The sequence below is a fragment of the Nomascus leucogenys genome, chromosome 14, assembly GCF_006542625.1.
Source record: "Nomascus leucogenys isolate Asia chromosome 14, Asia_NLE_v1, whole genome shotgun sequence".
Classification (NCBI taxonomy): Eukaryota; Metazoa; Chordata; class Mammalia; order Primates; family Hylobatidae; genus Nomascus; species Nomascus leucogenys.
Genome location: NC_044394.1, coordinates 83,221,999 through 83,241,148, shown reverse-complemented (window position 1 = coordinate 83,241,148; position 19,150 = coordinate 83,221,999). Strand labels below are relative to the sequence as shown.

Genomic DNA, 19,150 nt, shown 5'->3' with positions numbered 1-19,150 from the left:
CCTTCTGGGAATACAGCCCAGTAGGTCTCAGCCTCATTTTCCCCACCCCTATTCAAGATGGAGTCGCTTTGGTTGGAATGCCTCTGACCGGATCATGTGGGGAAGAGCAACTGTAGAATAGCTGAGTCCTAGAAAACAGGCCTCAGGGAACAGCAAAGGCTGGGGATGAGGAAAGGACAAAACACCACCTGCTCTGTTTCTGTGCAGGACTGAGCAAGAAGCACAGGATCAAACTCAAAGTAAGTCCCAGTCCTGACTTTGGCGGTGAGACCCAAGGAAAATTCATTAACAAACATTGTGCTGCCAGATACATTAATAAACAAATCTCTAAAAGGGCCTGTAATTCAGTTGAAATGAGTTAGAAAAATCTTTTTTTTTTTTTTTTTTTTTTTTTTTTTTGAGACGGAGTCTCTCGCTCTGTCGCCCAGACTGGAGTGCAGTGGCGCGATCTCGGCTCACTGCAAACTCCGCCTCCCGGGTTCACGCCATAGAAAAATCTTAAGGATCCTTATAAATTAAATAAAAACTCCTTGCTCTCAAGCAATCATTTGATTCATTCTATATCAACGATTGTGCACCTTAGCATCACCTGAGGATCTTTAAGAAAATCTGTGCCAGGCCTCATTTCCAGGGATTTGATTTGTCTAGGGATGAAGCCCCAGGACAGTCGTAGTTTTTGAGGGCTTCCAGGTGATTCTAAAGCATAGCCACGGTTGGAAGCCCTGCGCCTATCTCACAGGTGTGTGGGTCTCTACTATCTGTGTCTGCTTAGTTGCCAGGAGGCAGCAAGTTAGCCCACGTGTGCAAGATGCTTCCTTCCATACCAGGTAGGAATATTGCTCTCTTAAACTCAGAGTGTGCCTGGGCAGAAGCTCTGGAGCCCAATACCTGCATTTTACAAGTTAGATTGCTGCTTTTTGCTCAGTGCCTGTGTGCCTGCATACATGGGTCTCCTGATACTCAGGCACGGCAGATGACTTTCACCTTTGTTTTAGTGTTTTGCTCACTGCTGCATCTGCAGAGCCTAGAATGGTGCCTGGTACACAGCAGGCTCTCAATGTCTTATTAATGAGTTGCCTTTTCCAATACTGAAGTGATTGTGGGTGAATTCCAGAAGACCCTGCATCATTTTTTAAATTAATTAATTAATTTGAGACGGAGTCTCGCCCTGTCACCCAGGCTGGAGTGCAGTGGAGCGTTCTCAGCTCACTGCAACCTCCGCCTCCCGCGTTCAAGCAATTCTCCTGCCTCAGCCTCCAGAGTAGCTGGGATTACAGGCAACCGCCACCACGCCCGGCTAATTTTTTTGTATTTTTACTAGAGACGGGATTTCACCATGTTGGCCAGGCTGATCTCGAAATCTTGACCTCAAGTAATCCGCTCGCCTCAGCCTAGGATTACAGGCATGTGCCACCGCGCCCGGCCTAGAGGCAATTTTCTATTTCTGACTTGTCAGGCTAGTCAGAGCGAGACGTCTTTACAGGTTTGGACCAGCAGCTGGAAAAGGCACAGGGCCCCGGGCTCCTCCTCCACCCAGCCCCACCCCTCCTCCGCTGAAGACCAGCCCTAATAAGGCAGTGACCAGAATTAGAACCAGGTGGAGTGCACTCCGGGCAGGACAGTGGGCAGATCCTATCTCGCGCATGCGAACAGCTTCTGTGCCGGTTCCTTGAAGAGCGGGCGCAGACTCAAAGCTGTTGCTTCCGCCCTTACTCCCTTCAGCTCGTCCCTGGGCGGGGCGAAGCCAGGCTGGGGGAAGAGGCGTGGCGGCGCTGTGCGCGTGCACAAAAAGGAACTGAGGGGCGGGGGCGTTAGGGCACAGCTGGCTTGAGCAGCTGAACTGGAAACAAGATGCAGGTGAGCTAGGACGGGGCTTGGGTCTGGGGGCTGCGGCCCGTTCGTTTCGTTGGGCCCAGGCCGGCGGTGGACGCCCGCCCTGTGGGAAGCATCGGCGCCGCAGGCACGAGGGAGGCCAGGCGCGTCCAGGCCCTGCGCAGGCGCAGTGCGGGAGGGCGGGCGTGGTCCCACCAGGACTCGCGGCCTGGGCTACCCGTCTCGGTGTGCCCCGTCCCCCAAACCTCGTCCTCCGGGACTACGTCTCCTCGAGGTCTCTCCCCACCCGGGTCTGTGAAGGTCTTGCCGGATCCCGCCTAACAAAAGTTACCTCCTCTCCTGAACTCCCCTAAGGCACACCTGGGCAGAGGTGTTAGGAAGTAGAGGGTCCGGCCCGGGGTCTTCCGCACGTAAAGCAGCGGCGCAGCCGGTGTTTCTGGCTCCGCTGAGAGCCAGGTGAGGGCTTAGTTACACCCTCTTCACCCGAGCCCTGGGGTCCAGTTGGGGCGCGCTCCCTATCTGACCGCTCGGGTTCCAGAGCTCCCCGCGAGGGTCCTTCTGTTTCGTGTTTTTTTTTTGTTTTTGTTTTTAATTGAATTAGGTAAAATAAATTATTTTTCTGTAGCTGCAATTTACTAGCGGAATTTGGTTAAAGCCTAAAGAGAATGAATGAAAACACCATGGAAATGGGCACCGTTGTGGGCAAAAACCTATGCCAACTAAATTTTGTCACTGTCCAAGGATCCCGCTGTGGTCAGAAATTCTAATCTCTGCTCAGTGGCGGATGGAGAGGAGATGGTGCGAGTTTTGCTGGGGAGGGCGTGTCTGCCAGGAGCCAGACACTTTTTTTTTTTTTTTTGGAGACAGGGTCTTGCTCTGTTGCCCAGGCTGGAGTGCAGTGGCTCTATCACAGCTCACTGCAACCTCGACCTCCCGGGGCTAAGCCATCCTCCCTTGTCAGCCTCCGGAGTAGCTGGGACCACAGGCGTGCACCCACCACTCTGGGCTACTTTTTTGTACAGATGGGGTCTCCCTATGTTGCCCAGTCTCAGCCTCCCAAAGTGCTGGGATTACAGGATGAGCCACCACACCTGGCCTAGACACTCTAAATGGTGAAGTGGGAGCTTGAGGGCTGCCCTGGCCTCCTTTGCATCCCCTGTCCTTCAGGTCCCTTGAGGCCTTCCCTGACCACCCTGTAGAAAGGATTCTGCTCTTTTTGTTTGTTTGTTTTTTCTTTTTCTTTTTTTTTTTTTTTTTTTTTTTTTTTTGAGACGGAGTCTCGCTCTGTCACCCAGGCTGGAGTGCAGTGGCGCAATCTCGGCTCACTGCAAGCCCCGCCTCCCAGGTTCACGCCATTCTCCTGCCTCAGCCTCTCCGAGTAGCTGGGACTACAGGCGCCTGCCACCACGCCCGGCTAATTTTTTTGTATTTTTTTTTTAAGTAGAGACAGGGTTTCACCGTGGTCTCGATCTCCTGACCTCGTGATCCGCCCGCCTCGGCCTCCCAAAGTGCTGGGATTACAAGCGTGAGCCACCGCGCCCGGCCCTGTTTTTTCTTTTTTGAGACAGTCTTGCTCTGTCGCCCAGGCTGGAGTGCAGTGGCGCGATCTCGACTCACTGCAAGCTCCGCCTTCCCGGTTCACACCATTCTCCTGCCTCAGCCTCCCGAGTAGCTGGGACTACAGGCGCCCACCACCACGCCCGGCTAATTTTTTGTATTTTTAGTAAAGACGGGGTTTCACCGTGTTAGCCAGGGTGGTCTCGATCTCCTGACTGTCGTGATCCGCCCACCTCGGCCTCCCAAAGTTCTGGGATTACAGGCATGAGCCACCGTGCCCAGCCTGGAAGATTATTTTTAAGCCCCCAGACTCCTGTCTCAGGTTGCTTTCCACCCTCAGACGGAATGTCACCTCCTCTGTAGGGAACATCCCTATCTACTCTGTGGAATGTGGGTCCTGGGTAATTCTCTAAAACGACAGCCTGTTTGTCATTGCACTTGCCACAGTTTTATCTCTCTATGTGCAGTTTGTATATATACTTGGTTGTTGCCTGTCTCTTCCTCTTGACTGTAACACAGGTGACTCTTGCATTCACCACTCTTCCCCATTGCCTACAATAATTTACATGTGGTAGATACTTAAACCTTATTTGTTGAATGAATCACTCTCAGTCATTATTATTATTATTTTGAGACTGTGTCTTGCTCTGTTGCCCAGGCTGGAGTGCAGTGGCACAGTCTCAGCTCACTGCAAGCTCTGTCTCCCGGGTTCACGCGATTCTCCTGACTCAGCCTCCCAAGTAGCTGGGACTACAGATGCCTGCCACCACGCCCGGCTAATTTTTTGTATTTTTAGTAGAGATTGGGTTTCACCGTGTTAGGATGGTCAATATCTCTTGACCTCGTGATCCGTCTGCCTCAGCCTCCCGAAGTGCCGGGATTACAGGCATGAGTCACCGCGCCCGGCACGCAGTCATTATTAAAAATATTGAACACAGGCCAAGTCAGAGCCTTAGTATCCGTATTGATACAGATCTGCACGTCCTATCCTAATTTTTACCCCAAGAATAGCTCCTCCATTCAGGGAGGCATAGACAGGAAGAACAAAACAGGGGCTGTGGATCTTTTGACACTTTCTCAGAAAGTGTTCACAGACTGGTATGAATTCCTCCCTTCCTGTCACTTTTCCCATTTGGCCCCTTGCCCAATATGGCGCCCTACATACTAGACTTAGCACTCATGGTAACCTTGGTCCTGCTCTTCTAGGACCCCAACGCAGACACTGAGTGGAATGACATCTTACGCAAAAAGGGTATCTTACCCCCCAAGGAAAGTCTGAAAGAATTGGAAGAGGAGGCAGAAGAGGAGCAGCGCATCCTCCAGCAGTCAGTGGGTGAGTTCACTCGCTTTCCTCTGCATCTGTCTGGGTTAGGAGATGGCTTCCTAAGCCTCTGATTGCCAGGAGACAGGTCGGAGTGGCAGCATGGACGCTCTGTGTCTGTGGGACCTCAGACAAGACACAGGGCATCTCTCACCTTCACCTTCCTGAGCCATAGACATAGACAAGTCCTTGTCCATGTCACATGAGCACAGAAGAAAATACTTCTTTCTGATTTCTGGTCTGTGATTCCCATTGATAATGTCATGGAAATTTGTTCAAGGTTTTTAGTATTTGTATTTTCCTGAACATATACTTTATTTATTTATTTATTTATTTTTTTGAGACGGAGTCTTTCTCTGTCCCCAAGGCTGGAGTGCAGTGGCGTGATCTCGGCTCACCGCAACCTCCACCTCCTGGGTTCACGCCATTCTCCTGCCTCAGCCTCACGAATAGCTGGGACTACAGGCGCCTGCCAACACGCCTGGCTAATTTTTTGTATTTTTAGTAGAGACGGGGTTTCACCGTGTTAGCCAGGATGGTCTCGATCTCCTGACCTTGTGATCCGCCCGCCTCGGCCTCCCAAAGTGCTGGGACTACAGGCTTGAGCCACCGCGCCCGGCCTACATATACTTTATTCTCTGTGGTTTCATTGAGGATATTAACTAAAAATAGCTTCATTTGGGGAGGTGTAAGATGTTTGCAATGTGTGGGAGTCAGAGGGGGGTTTTCTCAAAGGCAGTCGTACTGTCTGTATTGGAGTCCCTTGGAGTGCTGGTAACCCCACCCACCTAGTGTTTACTGAAGCAGTCTCTGGAATGAGGCCCAGAAATCTGCATTTTAAACAAGTGCCTTAAAGGATTCTGATGCGTGTCATAGTTTGAGAAGCATTGGTCACAGGTACTAGTACTTTTGTTCTCTGTTGACACATTAGCGCTAATTTAGTTAAGGATTTATTAGAAAGTATCCAGTGAGTGCTTACTGCATGATTATCACTGTCAGGTGCTTTTCTGGGGTTGGGGATTTAGCTCTGCATAAGCCAGACACAATTCTCTGCCCTCAGAGAACCAACATTCAAGTGGGGGAGACAGACAGTAAACAATAAAGAAAATAAGGCAGTAAAAGGGACTAAAAAGGGTTGGAGGAGAAGCAGGGTCAGAGAGGGCCCCACTGAGACGACATTTGCATGGACCTGAAGGAGGTGAAGTTGGCATTTGGGTAAAGACCTGAAGGAGCTGAAGAACACATTTGAATAGACCTGAGGGAGTTGTTGAGACCTGAAGGAGGTGAAAAAGACATCTGGGTATTCCTGAAGGGGGTGACGTGAGCAAGTGAAACGTGGGCCCTGGCATGGCTGGGAATTCCTGAAGAGCTGGAGGCACTGGGGGAGAGTGAGTTCAGAGCAGCCTCAGCAGACCCAGTAGCTTCTAGTAAGGACCTTGGCCTTTACACCTAATGAGGCAGGAAGCTTTTGGAAGTTTAAACGGAGGAGTGACATTGTCTCTGTTTTTTTGAGATGGGAGTCTTGCTCTCTTACCCAGGCTGGAGTGCAGTGGCACAATCTTGGCTCACTGCAACCTCTGCTTCCCAGGTTCAAGCCTCCCAAGTAGCTGGGATTACAGATATGTGCCACCACGCCTGGCTAATTTTTTGTGGAGATGAGGTTTCACGATGTTGGCCAGGCTGGTCTCAAACTCCTGACCTCAAGTGATCCGCCCACCTCAGCCTCCCAAAGAGCTGGGATTATAGGTGTGAGCCACTGCACCCGGCCAAGGGATGCATTAACTTTGAGATCCCTATTAGACAAATAGCCACATTAAGAGGGCCCTTGGGTATGTTTTTCTCCACATTAGAGAAGTCTGGGCTGGAGGCCTATACTTTGGGAGTTGTCAGCATATTGATAGCATTGAAAGCCATGAGATTAGATGCAATCACCCAGGGAGTGGATGTGGGTAAAGAAGGAAAGTAGTCAAAGGTTTGAGCCTGGGGAATTTTAATAAAAAAAGGGTTCAAAAGTAGGGCGGTTGGCTCACTCCTGTAATCCCAGCACTTTGAGATGGGCAGATCACTTGAGGTCAGAAAGTTCAAGACCAGCTTGACCAACATGGTGAAACCCTGTCTCTATTAATGATACAAAAATTAGCTGGCTGTGGTGGCACACGCCTGTAATCCTAGCTACTCAGGAGGCTGAGGCAGGAGAATTGCTTGAATCTGGGAGGCAGAGGTTCTCAGTGAGTCAAGATCGCACCATTGCACTCCAGCCTGGATGACAAGAGTGAAACTCTGTCTCAAAAAAAAAAAAAAAAAAAAAAAAAGTGGGGCAGGGTGAGGCGGGGTAGGAGAAGAGAGGGGAGGAGGATCTGAGGGCTTGGGGAAAATGCTGTCAGTCAAGAAATTGGGATTACAGGTGTGAGCCACCATGCCCGGCCTCAGCTTCTAATGTAGTTGTGGTGCTGCCTTAAGTAATTTTTGTTTAGATGGGCTAAGGATCTGGTGTTGTGTGCATATCTTTAGGAGAAAAGAGAGGGGAAAAAAGAAAAATGCATGTTTGTTCATCTTTTTAAATTTTTGCTTTTTGCCAATGTAACTAAATTCAGTGAAAACATATGAAGATATGACTTTGGAAGAGCTGGAGGATCATGAAGACGAGTTTAATGAGGAGGATGAACGTGCTATTGAAATGTACAGGTAAGTGCCACCCAGAAGGGCTGTTTGTTTTTTTGTTGTTGTTTGTTTTGTTTTGTTTTGGCGTGGCAATAAAATGTGTGGGCTGAGCATGGTGACTCATACCTGTAGTCCCAACACTTTGGGAGGCTGAGGCAGGCGGATCTCTTGAGCTCAGAAGTTTGAGACCAGCCTGTGAAACCCCGTCTCTATAAATATACAAAAACTAGCTGGGTGCGGTGGCGAACGCCTATAGTTCCAGCTGTTCAGGAGCCCGGGAAGTGGAGGTTGCAGTGAGCTGAGACTATGCCACTGCACTCCAGGCCGGGCGACAGAACCAAACTCTGTCTCAAAAAATAAAATGAAATGTGTGACCTTCAAAAAATTAATTTTCATCTGAGCGACTATAGTTAAATAATAATAATGTGAATTTTAGCAAACTGATCTTAGATTTTTGCCATGAGACCAATAAATAAACCTGGACTTTTACAAGGATTGCCTTCTAGAAGATGTGTGTGTACACGTGTTTGTGTGTGTGATGTAAGATGTTTCTCTCCGTGTTTTGTGCAGACGGCAGAGACTGGCTGAGTGGAAAGCAACTAAACTGAAGAATAAATTTGGAGAAGTTTTGGAGATCTCAGGGAAGGATTATGTTCAAGAAGTTACCAAAGCTGGCGAGGGCTTGTGGGTCATCTTGCACCTTTACAAACAAGGGTGAGCTGATCTTCCACTCCATCTATCAAATGTTAATTTGAATTTATGTCTTCAGGATCTCAGGCCTTACCTATATCAGAGGGTTTAAAAATTTTTTTTCTGGGCTGGGCGCAGTGGCTCACACCTGTAATCCCAGCACTTTGGGAGGCCGAGGCAGGTGGATCATGAGGTCAGGAGATCGAGACCATCCTGGCTAACATGATGAAACCCCGTCTCTACTAAAAATACAAAAACAAAATTAGCCGGACGTGGTAGCAGGCGCCTGTAGTCCCAGCTACTTGGGAGGCTGAGGTGGGAGAGTGGCATGAACCCGGGAGGCGGAGCTTGCAGTGAGCCGAGATTGCACCACTGCACTCCAGCCTGGGTGACAGAGTGAGACTCTGTCTCAAAAAAAAAAAAAAAAAAAATTTCTAGTACTGAGTTTTTTGTGTTTTTTTGCCGGTTTGCCCAGACGTTATTACTTAATTTTTTATCTTAAGACTTTCAAATTAATATCTGTGACTAATACGAATACCTTTGTTAAAGTACAGCAATGAAGACTATGCTTTTCTGTTTTTGAAAAGGAATTCCTAAGTTATTTATTCCTTTACAGGAACTCTGACATTTCAACATTCTATGTAATGAATTTATCCTCATAGATGGCAAGGTTGGCCTTTACAGTAGTAATTGCCTGAACTGTGTGATACTGAGGGCCTCTGATGTTTCTCAGCTCTCCAGTCTTGTCTTAAACTGTAGAGTCCAGTGCTTATTTAGGAATTTCTTTACTTTTTGAGATGGAGTCTCACTCTGTTGACCAGGCTGGAGTGCAGTGGCGTGATCTTGGCTCACTGCAACCTCTGTCTCCCGGGTTCAAGCGATTCTCCTGCCTCCGCCTCCCGAGTAGCTGGTATTACAGGCGCCTGCCACCGCACCCAGCTAATTTTTGTATTTTTAGTAGAAACGGGTTCACCATCTTGGCCAGGCTGGTCTTGAACTCCTGCCCTCGTGATCCACTCATCTTGGCCTCCCAAAGTGTTGGGATTACAGGCTTGAGTCACCGCGCCCAGCCAGGAATTTCTTTAAAGCAGAAAACATTTTCTGACATTTCACACTTTCTAAACCTTCAGCGTTTTCTCATTCAACTTTATAAGAAACGTATAGCCATTATCTTTTACATTGAAGCTGTTTTTCTGACTTGTTTTGTCAAATAAATTGGACTTTGGATTTGTGTTCTTCACTTTCCCTCAGCATATTAGGAAATTTTTAAGAAATGTTAATTCAGCTGGGCATGGTGGCGTACACCTGTAAACCCAGCACTTTGGGAGGCCATTGCGGCCGGATCTTGAGCCCAAGAGTTCAAGAGCGGCCTGGACAACGTGGTGAAACCCTGTCTTTACAAAAAAAAAGCAAAAAACAAAAAATTAGCTGGGCATGGTGGTGTGTGCCTATACCCCCAGCTACTTGGGGGGCTGAGGTGGGAGGATTGCTTGTGAGCCGAGATCACACCACTTCACTCCATTTAGCCTGGGTGACAAACAAGACCCTATGTCAAAAACAACAACGTTAATTCATCTTAGCTAGCAGCAGAATTACTTGTGAAACTGTTACAAGGTTTTACGTAGGGTAGAAGGGTCATTGAGCTTTGTTCTGTATAAATGTAGGATCATAATTGCTTCTGTTTTCTCTATGTGTTTTATAGAATTCCCCTCTGTGCCCTGATAAATCAGCACCTCAGTGGACTTGCCAGGAAGTTTCCTGATGTCAAATTTATCAAAGCCATTTCAACAACCTGCATACCCAATTATCCTGATAGGAATCTGCCCACGATATTTGTTTACCTGGAAGGAGATATCAAGGCTCAGTTTATTGGTCCTCTGGTGTTTGGCGGCATGAACCTGACAAGAGATGGTAAGGGCTCTGGGAGACAGGCGGGGCCGTGAGAGATGGGAGGTGCATTTCTGTTGGAGAGAGTGTCTGTTTCCTGGACTCCTGTTATGATGGTGGGTCAAGTTCACCTCTGCCTGTGTATGAGTGACTGTTAAGAGGACAGAAGCACATTTAATCTCTCATCTTAGTTGCATTATCAGGAGCAGTTACAACTGGGCTCTACGGATTCTTAGTTCAAGGAAGGCATTGATAGACTTAAATATAAGCATTTTTTGTATTGGTGTGGAATATATTTTGTCTCTACAGTTAGATGTTTTTGTAGCTTGAGATCACAACATTCAGTTTTGCTTTAATTCACATGAACACAGGGAAATGTTAATGTATACATTTGTATTTTTCTATAGAAATATTCTCAGTTGAGTATCTTAGTAGCGTTTACATTTATTTACATATTTATTTATTTATTTATTTATTTATTTATTTATTTATTTTTGAGACAGAGTCTTGCTCTGTCACCTAGGCTGGAGTGCAATGGTACGATCTCGTCTCACTTCTGCCTCCCGGGTTCAAGTGATTCTCCTGCCTCTGCCTCCCAAGTAGCTGGGATTACTGGCACCTACCACCACGCCCAGTGGTGGCCTCAAGTGATCTACCCGCTTCAGCCTCCCAAAGTGCTGGGATTACAGATGTGACCCACTGCGCCCAGCTAGTAGCTTTTATTTATTTTTTTGGAGACGGAATTTCACTCTTGTCATCCAGGCTAGAGTGCGATTGCGTGATCTCGGCTCACCGTAATCTCTGCCCCCCAGGTTCAAGCGAGTCTCCTGCCTCAGCCTCCCTGGTAGCTGGGATTACAGGCATATGCCAATATGCCCGGCTAATTTTTTTGTATTTTTAGTAGAAACAGGGTTTCTCCATGTGGTCAGGCTGGTCTAGAACTCCTGACCTCAGGTGATCCGCCCGCCTCGGCCTCCCAAAGTGCTGGGATTACAGGCGTGAGCCACTGCGCCTGGCCAGCTTTTAAATTAAATTAAAATTTTATTTAATTCTGCCTGTTAGCTTGGAAGGAGGTGGTGTTTGTTTGTTTGTTTGTTTGTTTTGAGATGGAGTTTTGCTCTTTCGCTCAGGCTGGAGTGCAGTGGCGTGATCTTGGTTCACTGGAACCTCAGCCTTCTGGTTTCAAGCAATTCTGCCTCAGCCTCCCAAGTAGCTGGGGTTACAGGCGTCCACCACCACTCTTTGCTAATTTTTGTATTTTTAGTAGAGACAGGTTTTCACCATGTTGGCCAGGCTGGTCTTGAACTCTTGACCTCGTGATCTGCCCACCACAGCCTCTCAAAGTGCTGAGATAAGAGGCGTGAGTCCCCGTGGCCGGCTGTGTTTTTTAATTCCTTTCTACCTGTTAAACATGGAGGTATCAAAATACGTATCCACACAGAATGTGAAAGAGAACCTCAGCCCAGAGGCATTCTTGCCAAGTGAAACTCTTGATCTCTTTATTGAAATAATATTTCCAACTATGCTTTACTAGAAAAACATTTTTAAACATGACTTTATATACTAGACCACTAAGATACTCATCTGCCGGCCAGGTGCAGTGGCTCATGCCTGTAATCCCAGCACTTTGGGGAGGCTGAGGCGGGCGGGTTGCCTGAAGTCAGAAGTTCGAAGTCAGCCTGGCCAACATAGTGAAAACCTGTCTCTACTGAAAATACAAAAAATTAGCTGGGCATGGTGGCAGGCACCTATAATCCCAGCTACTCGGGGGCTGAGGCAGGAGAATCACTTGAACCCAGGAGGCGGAGGTTGCAGTGAGCCAAGAACGTGCCATTGCGCTCCAGCCTGGGAAACAAGAGTGAAACTCTGTCTCAAAAAAAAAAAAAAAAGATATGCAGCTGGGGAAAGTATAAATATACAAACACACACGTATAGGAGATACATCAGTTACATATTCCAGTGTTCAAAGGCGTACAGCATTTCAAACTAAATACATGTTTGCATCTTATCTTGACCTTTTTCGAATGTACCATAAGGGGAGAGAGAAGTGTGCAATTGTCTTTATTTCTAAAAAAAAGTCTTGAGGTCTAGTGAACTTACATATAACGATTGCTTTGTGTAAGTGGACAGTAACATTAAATACACTTATGTACATATGTGTGGATATATAAAGATTTATATATATATATATATATATATATTTTTTTTTTTTAATAATTTTTGAGACAAGGTCTTGCTCTGTCACCCAGACTGGAGTGCAGTGGCACAATCTTGGCTCACTCCAGCCTCTGCCTCCCGGGTTCAAGCGATTCTCGTGCCTCAGCTTCCTGGGTTCAAGTGATTCTTGTGCCTCAGCCTCCTGAGTAGCTGGGACTACAGGCATGCGCCACCATGCCCGGCTAAGTTTCATATTTTTAGTAGAGATGGGGTTTCACCATGTTGCCCAGGCTGGTTGTGAACTCCTGACCTCAAGTAATAAGCGATCTACCTGCCTCAGCCTCCCAAAGTTCTGGGATTACAGGCGTGAGCCACCATGTCCAGCTGGATATAAATTCTTGAGTAAGGAATTCGAAGTCTTTTTTTTTTTTTTTTTTTTTTAAAAGAAACAGGTTGAATTTGCATAACATTCAACCAAAGTACCTAGAGCTGAAAATACTGGTGTTACTCATCTTCGTGGTGCACTTTTTTTTTTTTTTACCCAGCATGACTGAGGTATGATTGACCAAAACAATTGAATATATTTAAGATATACAACATGGAGATTTAATAGCGGTACAATGTGAAGTGATTACCACATCCAACTAATTAACCATCCATCATTTCACATAGCTGCCGTGACTGTGGTGAGAATCCTTAAGATCTACTTTCCTAACAAATTTCAGGTATACAATATATTATTATTCACTGTAGTTACCATGTTCTACATTAGGTCTTCAGAACTTACCCATCTTATAACTGAAAGTTTGTATCCTTGGCCAACATCTCCCATTTCCACTCCTGCCCCCAATAACCACTATTCTATTCTGTTTCATGGAACACTTTAAGTTAATAAGACAAGTAAAATTCGACTGAGCACATTGGCTGACGCCTGTAATCCTAGCATGTTGTCAGACTAAGGCTGGAGGATCGCATGAGGCCAGGAGTTTGAGACCAGCCTGGGCAACATAGCGAGATCCCATCTCTACAAAAAAGAAATTAGCCAGGTGTGGTGGTGCACACTTGTAGTCTCAGCTACTAGGGAGATGGGCGGGAGGATCATTTGAACCCAGGAGTTCAAGGTTACAGTGAGCTATGATTGCACCACAGCACTCTAGCCTGGGTGATGGAGTGAGAGCCTGTCTCCAAAAAAGTAGATTAAGAGAAGACTTCAGTAAAATTGGTTTTCAGATTTTTTTTATTTTGAGACAGAGTCTCACTCTGTTGCCCAGGCTGGAGTGCAGTGGCGCGATCTCGGCTCACTGCAAGCTCCGCCTCCCAGGTTCACACCATTCTCCAGCCTCAGCCTCTCAAGTAGCTGGGACTACAGGCATCTGCCACCATGCCTGGCTAATTTTTTGTATTTTTAGTAGAGATGGGGTTTCACCGTGTTAGCCAGGATGATGTCGATCTCCTGACTTCATGATCCGCCCGCCTCGGCCTCCCAAAGTGCTGGGATTACAGGCGTGAGCCACCACGCCCAGCCTGGTTTTCAGGTTTTAATTGATGTGTCCAATTAGCAGAACGCTCTGCCTTGATGTTCCTTTAAGCGAAGCCATTTGTTGTAGAATCTCTTAGGTAGTCCAGTGGTTCTGCCGGGGCTCTTCTCTGAAGTAGGCAAATACATCACTTGATTTTGCTTCACTTGGTCTCAGACCGCAGGAATTTTGCTGATTTTAAGAGTGAAGTATTGGAGCTGAGTCTTCAGTTACTGATTCTTTATCTGGTGCTTTACTTTTTTTTATTAGTTGGAACAAATGTGTAAGTTCTAGGGTATCACCACATTCTTTGACCCCAATAGATTGAGATACTGGACATGAGGCTGAAGAGTTTATTAAAATTGGATTTTAATGATTAGATTGCCAGCAGGTCTGTGAAAATTATTTCCTTCAAATTTTTCATGCTGATTTCCTTCCTGGGAAATTGTCCAAACTGGGAAATTGTAGTCATCAGAGGATAGGTTTATTCTTTGTATTTTTGAGACAGGGTCTTGCTCTATTGTGTAGGCTGGAGTGCAGTGACATGATCATGGTTCACCGCAGCCTTGAACTCCTGGGCTCAAGCGATCCTGCCACTTCAGCCTCCCAAATAGCTGGGATTATAACACACCACCACTGTACCCAGCGAATTTTTATTTTTTATTTAGTTTTATTTTTATTGTTGAGACAGTCCCACTGCTGCCCAGGCTGGAGTGCAGTGGTGTGATCTTAAATGTCTGCAACATCTGCCTCCCAGGTTCAGGTCATCCTCCCACCTCAGCCTCCTAAGTAGCTGGGACCACAGGCACATGCCACCATGCCTGGCTAATTTTTCATCATGTTGCCCAGGCTGGTCTGGAACTCCTGGGCTTAAGCAATCCACTCGCTTTGGTTTCCCAAAGTGCTGGGATTACAAGCATGAGCCACAGCACTTGGCGTACCCAGGTAATTTAAAATTTTTTTGAGACGAGGGTCTCACTCTATTGCCCAGGGTGGTCTTCAGCTCCTAGCCTCAGGTGATCCTCCTGCCTCAGCCTCCCAAAGTGTTGGCATTACAGGCGTGAGGCATTGTGCTGGGCCAAATTTCAATAATTGTATTTTCTACTTAGAAAAAACTAGCTTGATGGACTTAGGGTGAGGGGACCTTTGCAGCACAGTGCCTTAGGTGATTTGCTTTTCCTTTACCGTGTAGAGTTGGAATGGAAACTGTCTGAATCTGGAGCAATTATGACGGACCTGGAGGAAAACCCTAAGAAGCCGATTGAAGACGTGTTGCTGTCGTCAGTGCGGCGCTCTGTCCTCATGAGGAGGCACAGCGATTCCGAGGGTGACTGAGGCTACAGCTGCTGTCACATGCCGAACTTCCTTGTGACAAATTGGCTGGATTTTTTAAAAAAGGAAAAAGCAAGAACGAATCCTTGTGGTTTTTAGTTTTGTATAAATTATGTTTCAAATCTTTACATTTTGGAAATAATCATTGCTGGAGATTCTGTTAAATATTTTGGAACTCTTTTTTTTAAATTATAGTATTTCCTCTAAAAAAATTAAAACCAGCCATTTGTATGGCAAATGTCTGTTTTCCTCATTTATATTTTAAGCCATAAAACCTAGTCACTATTTTTTGACATATAACTATAAAAAGAAATAGTTTTCAATGTGAATAAATTATACAGTGGAAAATTGCAAACTAAGCCTTTGGATACATTGTTTATTTTATAAAGAGAGCAATGAGATTATTAACTCAAACTACAGGAATGGTCTCTAGGGCAAAAGAATCTTAGTATTGAAGAAACAGACAATTTTTGTGAAACATTCCCTTATCGAAGCAATAACTGAAAGGTTCCAGTTTACTGCCATATTTGGTTAAATGTGTTTTCTTGTTAAAATAGTTTATCTCAGACTGTTAACTAATTTTTTTTTTGAGACGGAGCTTTGCTGTGTTGCTGAGGCTGGAGTGCAGTGGCACAATCTCAGCTCGCTGCAATCTCCGCCTCCTGGGTTCAAGCAATTCTCCTGCCTCAGCCTCCTGAGGAGCTGGGATTATAGACCTGCACCACCACGCCCGGCTAATTTTTGTACTTTGAGTAGAGATAGAGTTTTATCATGTTGGCCGGGCTGGTCTCAAACTCCCAACCTCAAACTCCTGATCCACCCGCCTCAGCTTCACACAGTTTTGGGATTACAGGTGTGAGCTACCGTGCCCGGCCTGTTAACTAATTTTGATTACTATAAGAGGACATTAAATTTATGGAAACACGTAAGCATACACATAAATAAACTAAATCAATAAACTCATTTTGTGGTTCATAGGTATCACGTGTGTGAGGTGTGCCCCCCTCAAATATTGTTAGGCTGTTGGCACATTACCCATATGACATGAAAGAAACAACATACCAAGATGTTTTGTGAACCAGATCCTGTTAGTATTTCTCACTTAACAAAGGAACATTGATACTGAACAATTAGAGGAAATGTTATTTTCTGATATTTATGTTGAATGATGTACTTAGTGCTGGTTAGAATCTTAAGAGTCAGCATGGAGTTCTTTTAGATTATGTTGTAAAATTTATTTTTGCTCTAATTCAAAGAATGACAAGCAACTTGGACCCATTTTATCAGAAGTGTCTGTCTGAGATTTGGATTCCACCCCCTCTGTTTTTTTTTTGTTTTTTTTTTAAATAGAGATGGAATCTCCCTGTGTTGCCCAGGCTGGTCTTGAGCTCCTGGGCTCAAGCAATCCTGCCATCTCCGCCTCCCAAAATGTTGGGATTACAGGTGTGAGTCACTGCACCCCGCCCATACACAAGAGCCAGCACTGCCAATAACATATTCCCTGGTGGTGTACTTTGAAAGTGTTTCATGGAATTTTAATTGCAGGGTTGGAACAAATTTGGTCAGTCCTCTTACTTGGATGCTGGTTCCGTGGGGTTTGTAGGAGAGCTACCTTCTTAGATTTTGGTCTTGGTAGCTGACATTATTATGAGATCTTGAGGGAAGAACAAAGGTGGAAAGTTCAATGCTACATGTGCCTGAGAGCCTTAATGTGCACATTTACAAAGAAAAAAAGGTGGTGCATGAACAGGGGGCAGCGTCCACAGTGACAGATAAGAGCTTGAGTCCACTATGAAGCCCACGCAGGATCTAATTCTAAATTATTAGTTGTGCCACTTCAAAGTGTGAAAACTGCACCCCATAATTTTGCCTGCACACCAGATGAAGGCATTTAGTTTGAGCACAGCAAAAGCTCAGGTGCCTGTGGCATTGGCAAATGAGCCCTGATTAATTCTCGGAGACTTCCCTGTAATACTATTATCTTTCTAATTCCTTTGACAGAGGTGATAAGACTTGGTGCTTAAGCACTGAGTTCCCCCAGTTCCACAGCAGTGACCAGTGGGGGACACAAGGACACCTGGAAGCTGTCTTCTGTGCTTGGAGGAAAGGGTTGTGGGGAAAGGTTAAGCAGGTACTAGGTGCCACCCCTACCCCCACTTTTTTTTTTTTTTTTTGAGACAGGGTCTCCAGTTGCCCAGGCTGGAATGCAGTGGCATGATCTCATCTCACTGCAGCCTCAACTTCCCAGGCTCAAGCGATTCTCCCACTCTCATCTTCCTGAGTAGCTGGGACTACAGGTGAGCACCACCATACCAGGCTAATTTTTTTTTTTTTGTATTTTATGTTGAGATGGAGTTTCACCATGTTCCCTGCCTGGTCTCGAACTCCTGGGCTCAAGCGACCCACCTGCCTCAGCCTTCCAAAGTGCTGGGATTACAGTTGTGAGCCACTGTGCTCGGCCTGGGTAGCCCTTTCTTAAGTGATTGGTGGGAAATGGTTCCAGAAAATTGGGATAATAAATGATTGGGAATAGTGAAATTGATAGGATTGTATAATCAAATACTTCCTTCTTTTGTGGAGGAGAGAAAGGATGTGGATAGATGACATACATCTCCTTCATTGCACACCTAACTTCACCTTTTCACACCCTGAGTCATTGCTTCTGCAGAGACCTACAGCAGAGCCGCTTCCTGGTGGTTCAGAAGGACTTCAGAAAGTTGTGCTGGGCTGGGCAAGGTGGCTCATGCCTGTAATCCCAGCACTTTGGGGGGCCAAGATGGGCAGATCACCTGAGGATAGGAGTTTGAGAGCAGCCTGGCCAACATGGTGAAACCCCATCTCTACTAAAAATACAAAAAATTAGCAGGGCATGGTGGCACAACGCCTGTAATCCCAGCTACTTGGGAGGCTGAGGCAGGAGAATCACTTGAACCCGTGAGGTTCAGTAACTTCATGGGCCCGGCTTTTGGACTTCCGTTTCCAGTACTTGAAGAACACTGAACAACCCACCTGACGACGACTCAAGCTGTTGGATAAAACTTATTTTTTTTTAAGTTGCAGTGGAGGTTGCAGTGAGCCAAGCACACCACTGCACTCCAGCCTAGGTGACAGAGTGAGACTCTGTCTCAAAAAAAAAAAAAAGTTGTGCTGGCTATGAAAGGCATCTATGAGAGAGATGGAAGGGCAATTTAGAAGGGTGTCCCACATCAGGGAGGGCCAAAAGTTGTTTTTTTTTTTTTTTTTTTGGCATTTATTACCTCCAGCTTTAAACTCAACCTTCTTATATAATCCCAAATATATATATATATATGTATTTTTTTTTTTTGAGACGGAGTCTCGCTCTGTCACCCAGGCTGGAGTGCAGTGGCATGATCTCGGCTCACTGCAAGCTCCGCCTCCTGGGTTCACACCATTCTCCTGCCTCAGCCTCCCAAGTAGCTGGGACTACAGGTGCCCGCCACCACGCCCCACTAACTTTTTTTTTTTTTGTATTTTTAGTAGAGACGGGGTTTCACCATGTTAGCCAGGATGGTCTTGATCTCCTGACCTCGTGATCTGCCAGTCTCGGCCTCCCAAAGTGCTGGGACTACAGGTATGAGCCACTGCGCCCAGCCTATAATCCCAAATCTTGACCAACTACTTTTCAGGTATGGCAGGCAACAAGTGTTGTGACTGCAGCGCCTGCGTGAGAAACATGCTCCCATGAAAGGGGCTGGGTACAGTGGCTCACGCCTGTAATCCCGGCACTTTGGGAGGCCGAGGCGGGTGGATCACCTGAGGTCAGGAGTTCCAGGCCAGCCTGACCAACATGGTGAAACCCCATCTCTACTAAATACAAAAATTAGCCGGGCATCATGGCGCCCTGTAATCCTAGCTACTTGGGAGGCTGAGGCAGGAGAACTGCTTGAACCTGGGAGGCGGAGATTGCAGTGAGCCAAGATAGCGCCATTGCACTCCAGCCTGGGCAACAAGAGTGAAACTTTGTCTCCAAAAAAAAAAAAAAAGAAAGAAAGAAAGTGCTTTTGTCCTGCTTACAGAAACCAGCTATTACTCACAGATATAACCTTGGAGACAGGTGGCTCTCAGTGTCAAGTGAAGACGTGCCTATCTCCAAGTCCCCTCCCTCCCTCTCTGCTTTTGACCACATTCTTTACCCCATTCTCTGCTCCAGTAATCATCCGTCTTGATTTCTGCT

At 46.3% G+C, this 19,150-nt stretch overlaps 1 protein-coding gene and 1 pseudogene across 2 annotated transcripts; both read left to right on the top strand.

Annotated features, from left to right (window-relative positions):
- The first annotated feature begins 1,742 nt into the window (after positions 1–1,742).
- Positions 1,743–15,197, top strand: PDCL3 (phosducin like 3). Of its 2 annotated transcripts, none has more exons than XM_003274853.4 (6): positions 1,743–1,857; positions 4,597–4,723; positions 7,306–7,396; positions 7,943–8,086; positions 9,765–9,973; positions 14,816–15,197. In XM_003274853.4, exons 1-6 carry the CDS (start codon positions 1,852–1,854, stop codon positions 14,956–14,958), a joined length of 720 nt encoding a protein of 239 aa, XP_003274901.1. In that variant the 5' UTR covers positions 1,743–1,851; the 3' UTR covers positions 14,959–15,197. The 2 variants fall into 2 exon arrangements, with proteins under 2 accessions (XP_003274901.1, XP_030683146.1); XM_030827286.1 differs by lacking the exon at positions 1,743–1,857 and adding an exon at positions 2,594–2,631.
- A 717-nt stretch (positions 15,198–15,914) lies between these two features.
- Positions 15,915–16,000, top strand: LOC115838495 (annotated as a pseudogene).
- The last annotated feature ends 3,150 nt before the right edge of the window (positions 16,001–19,150 follow it).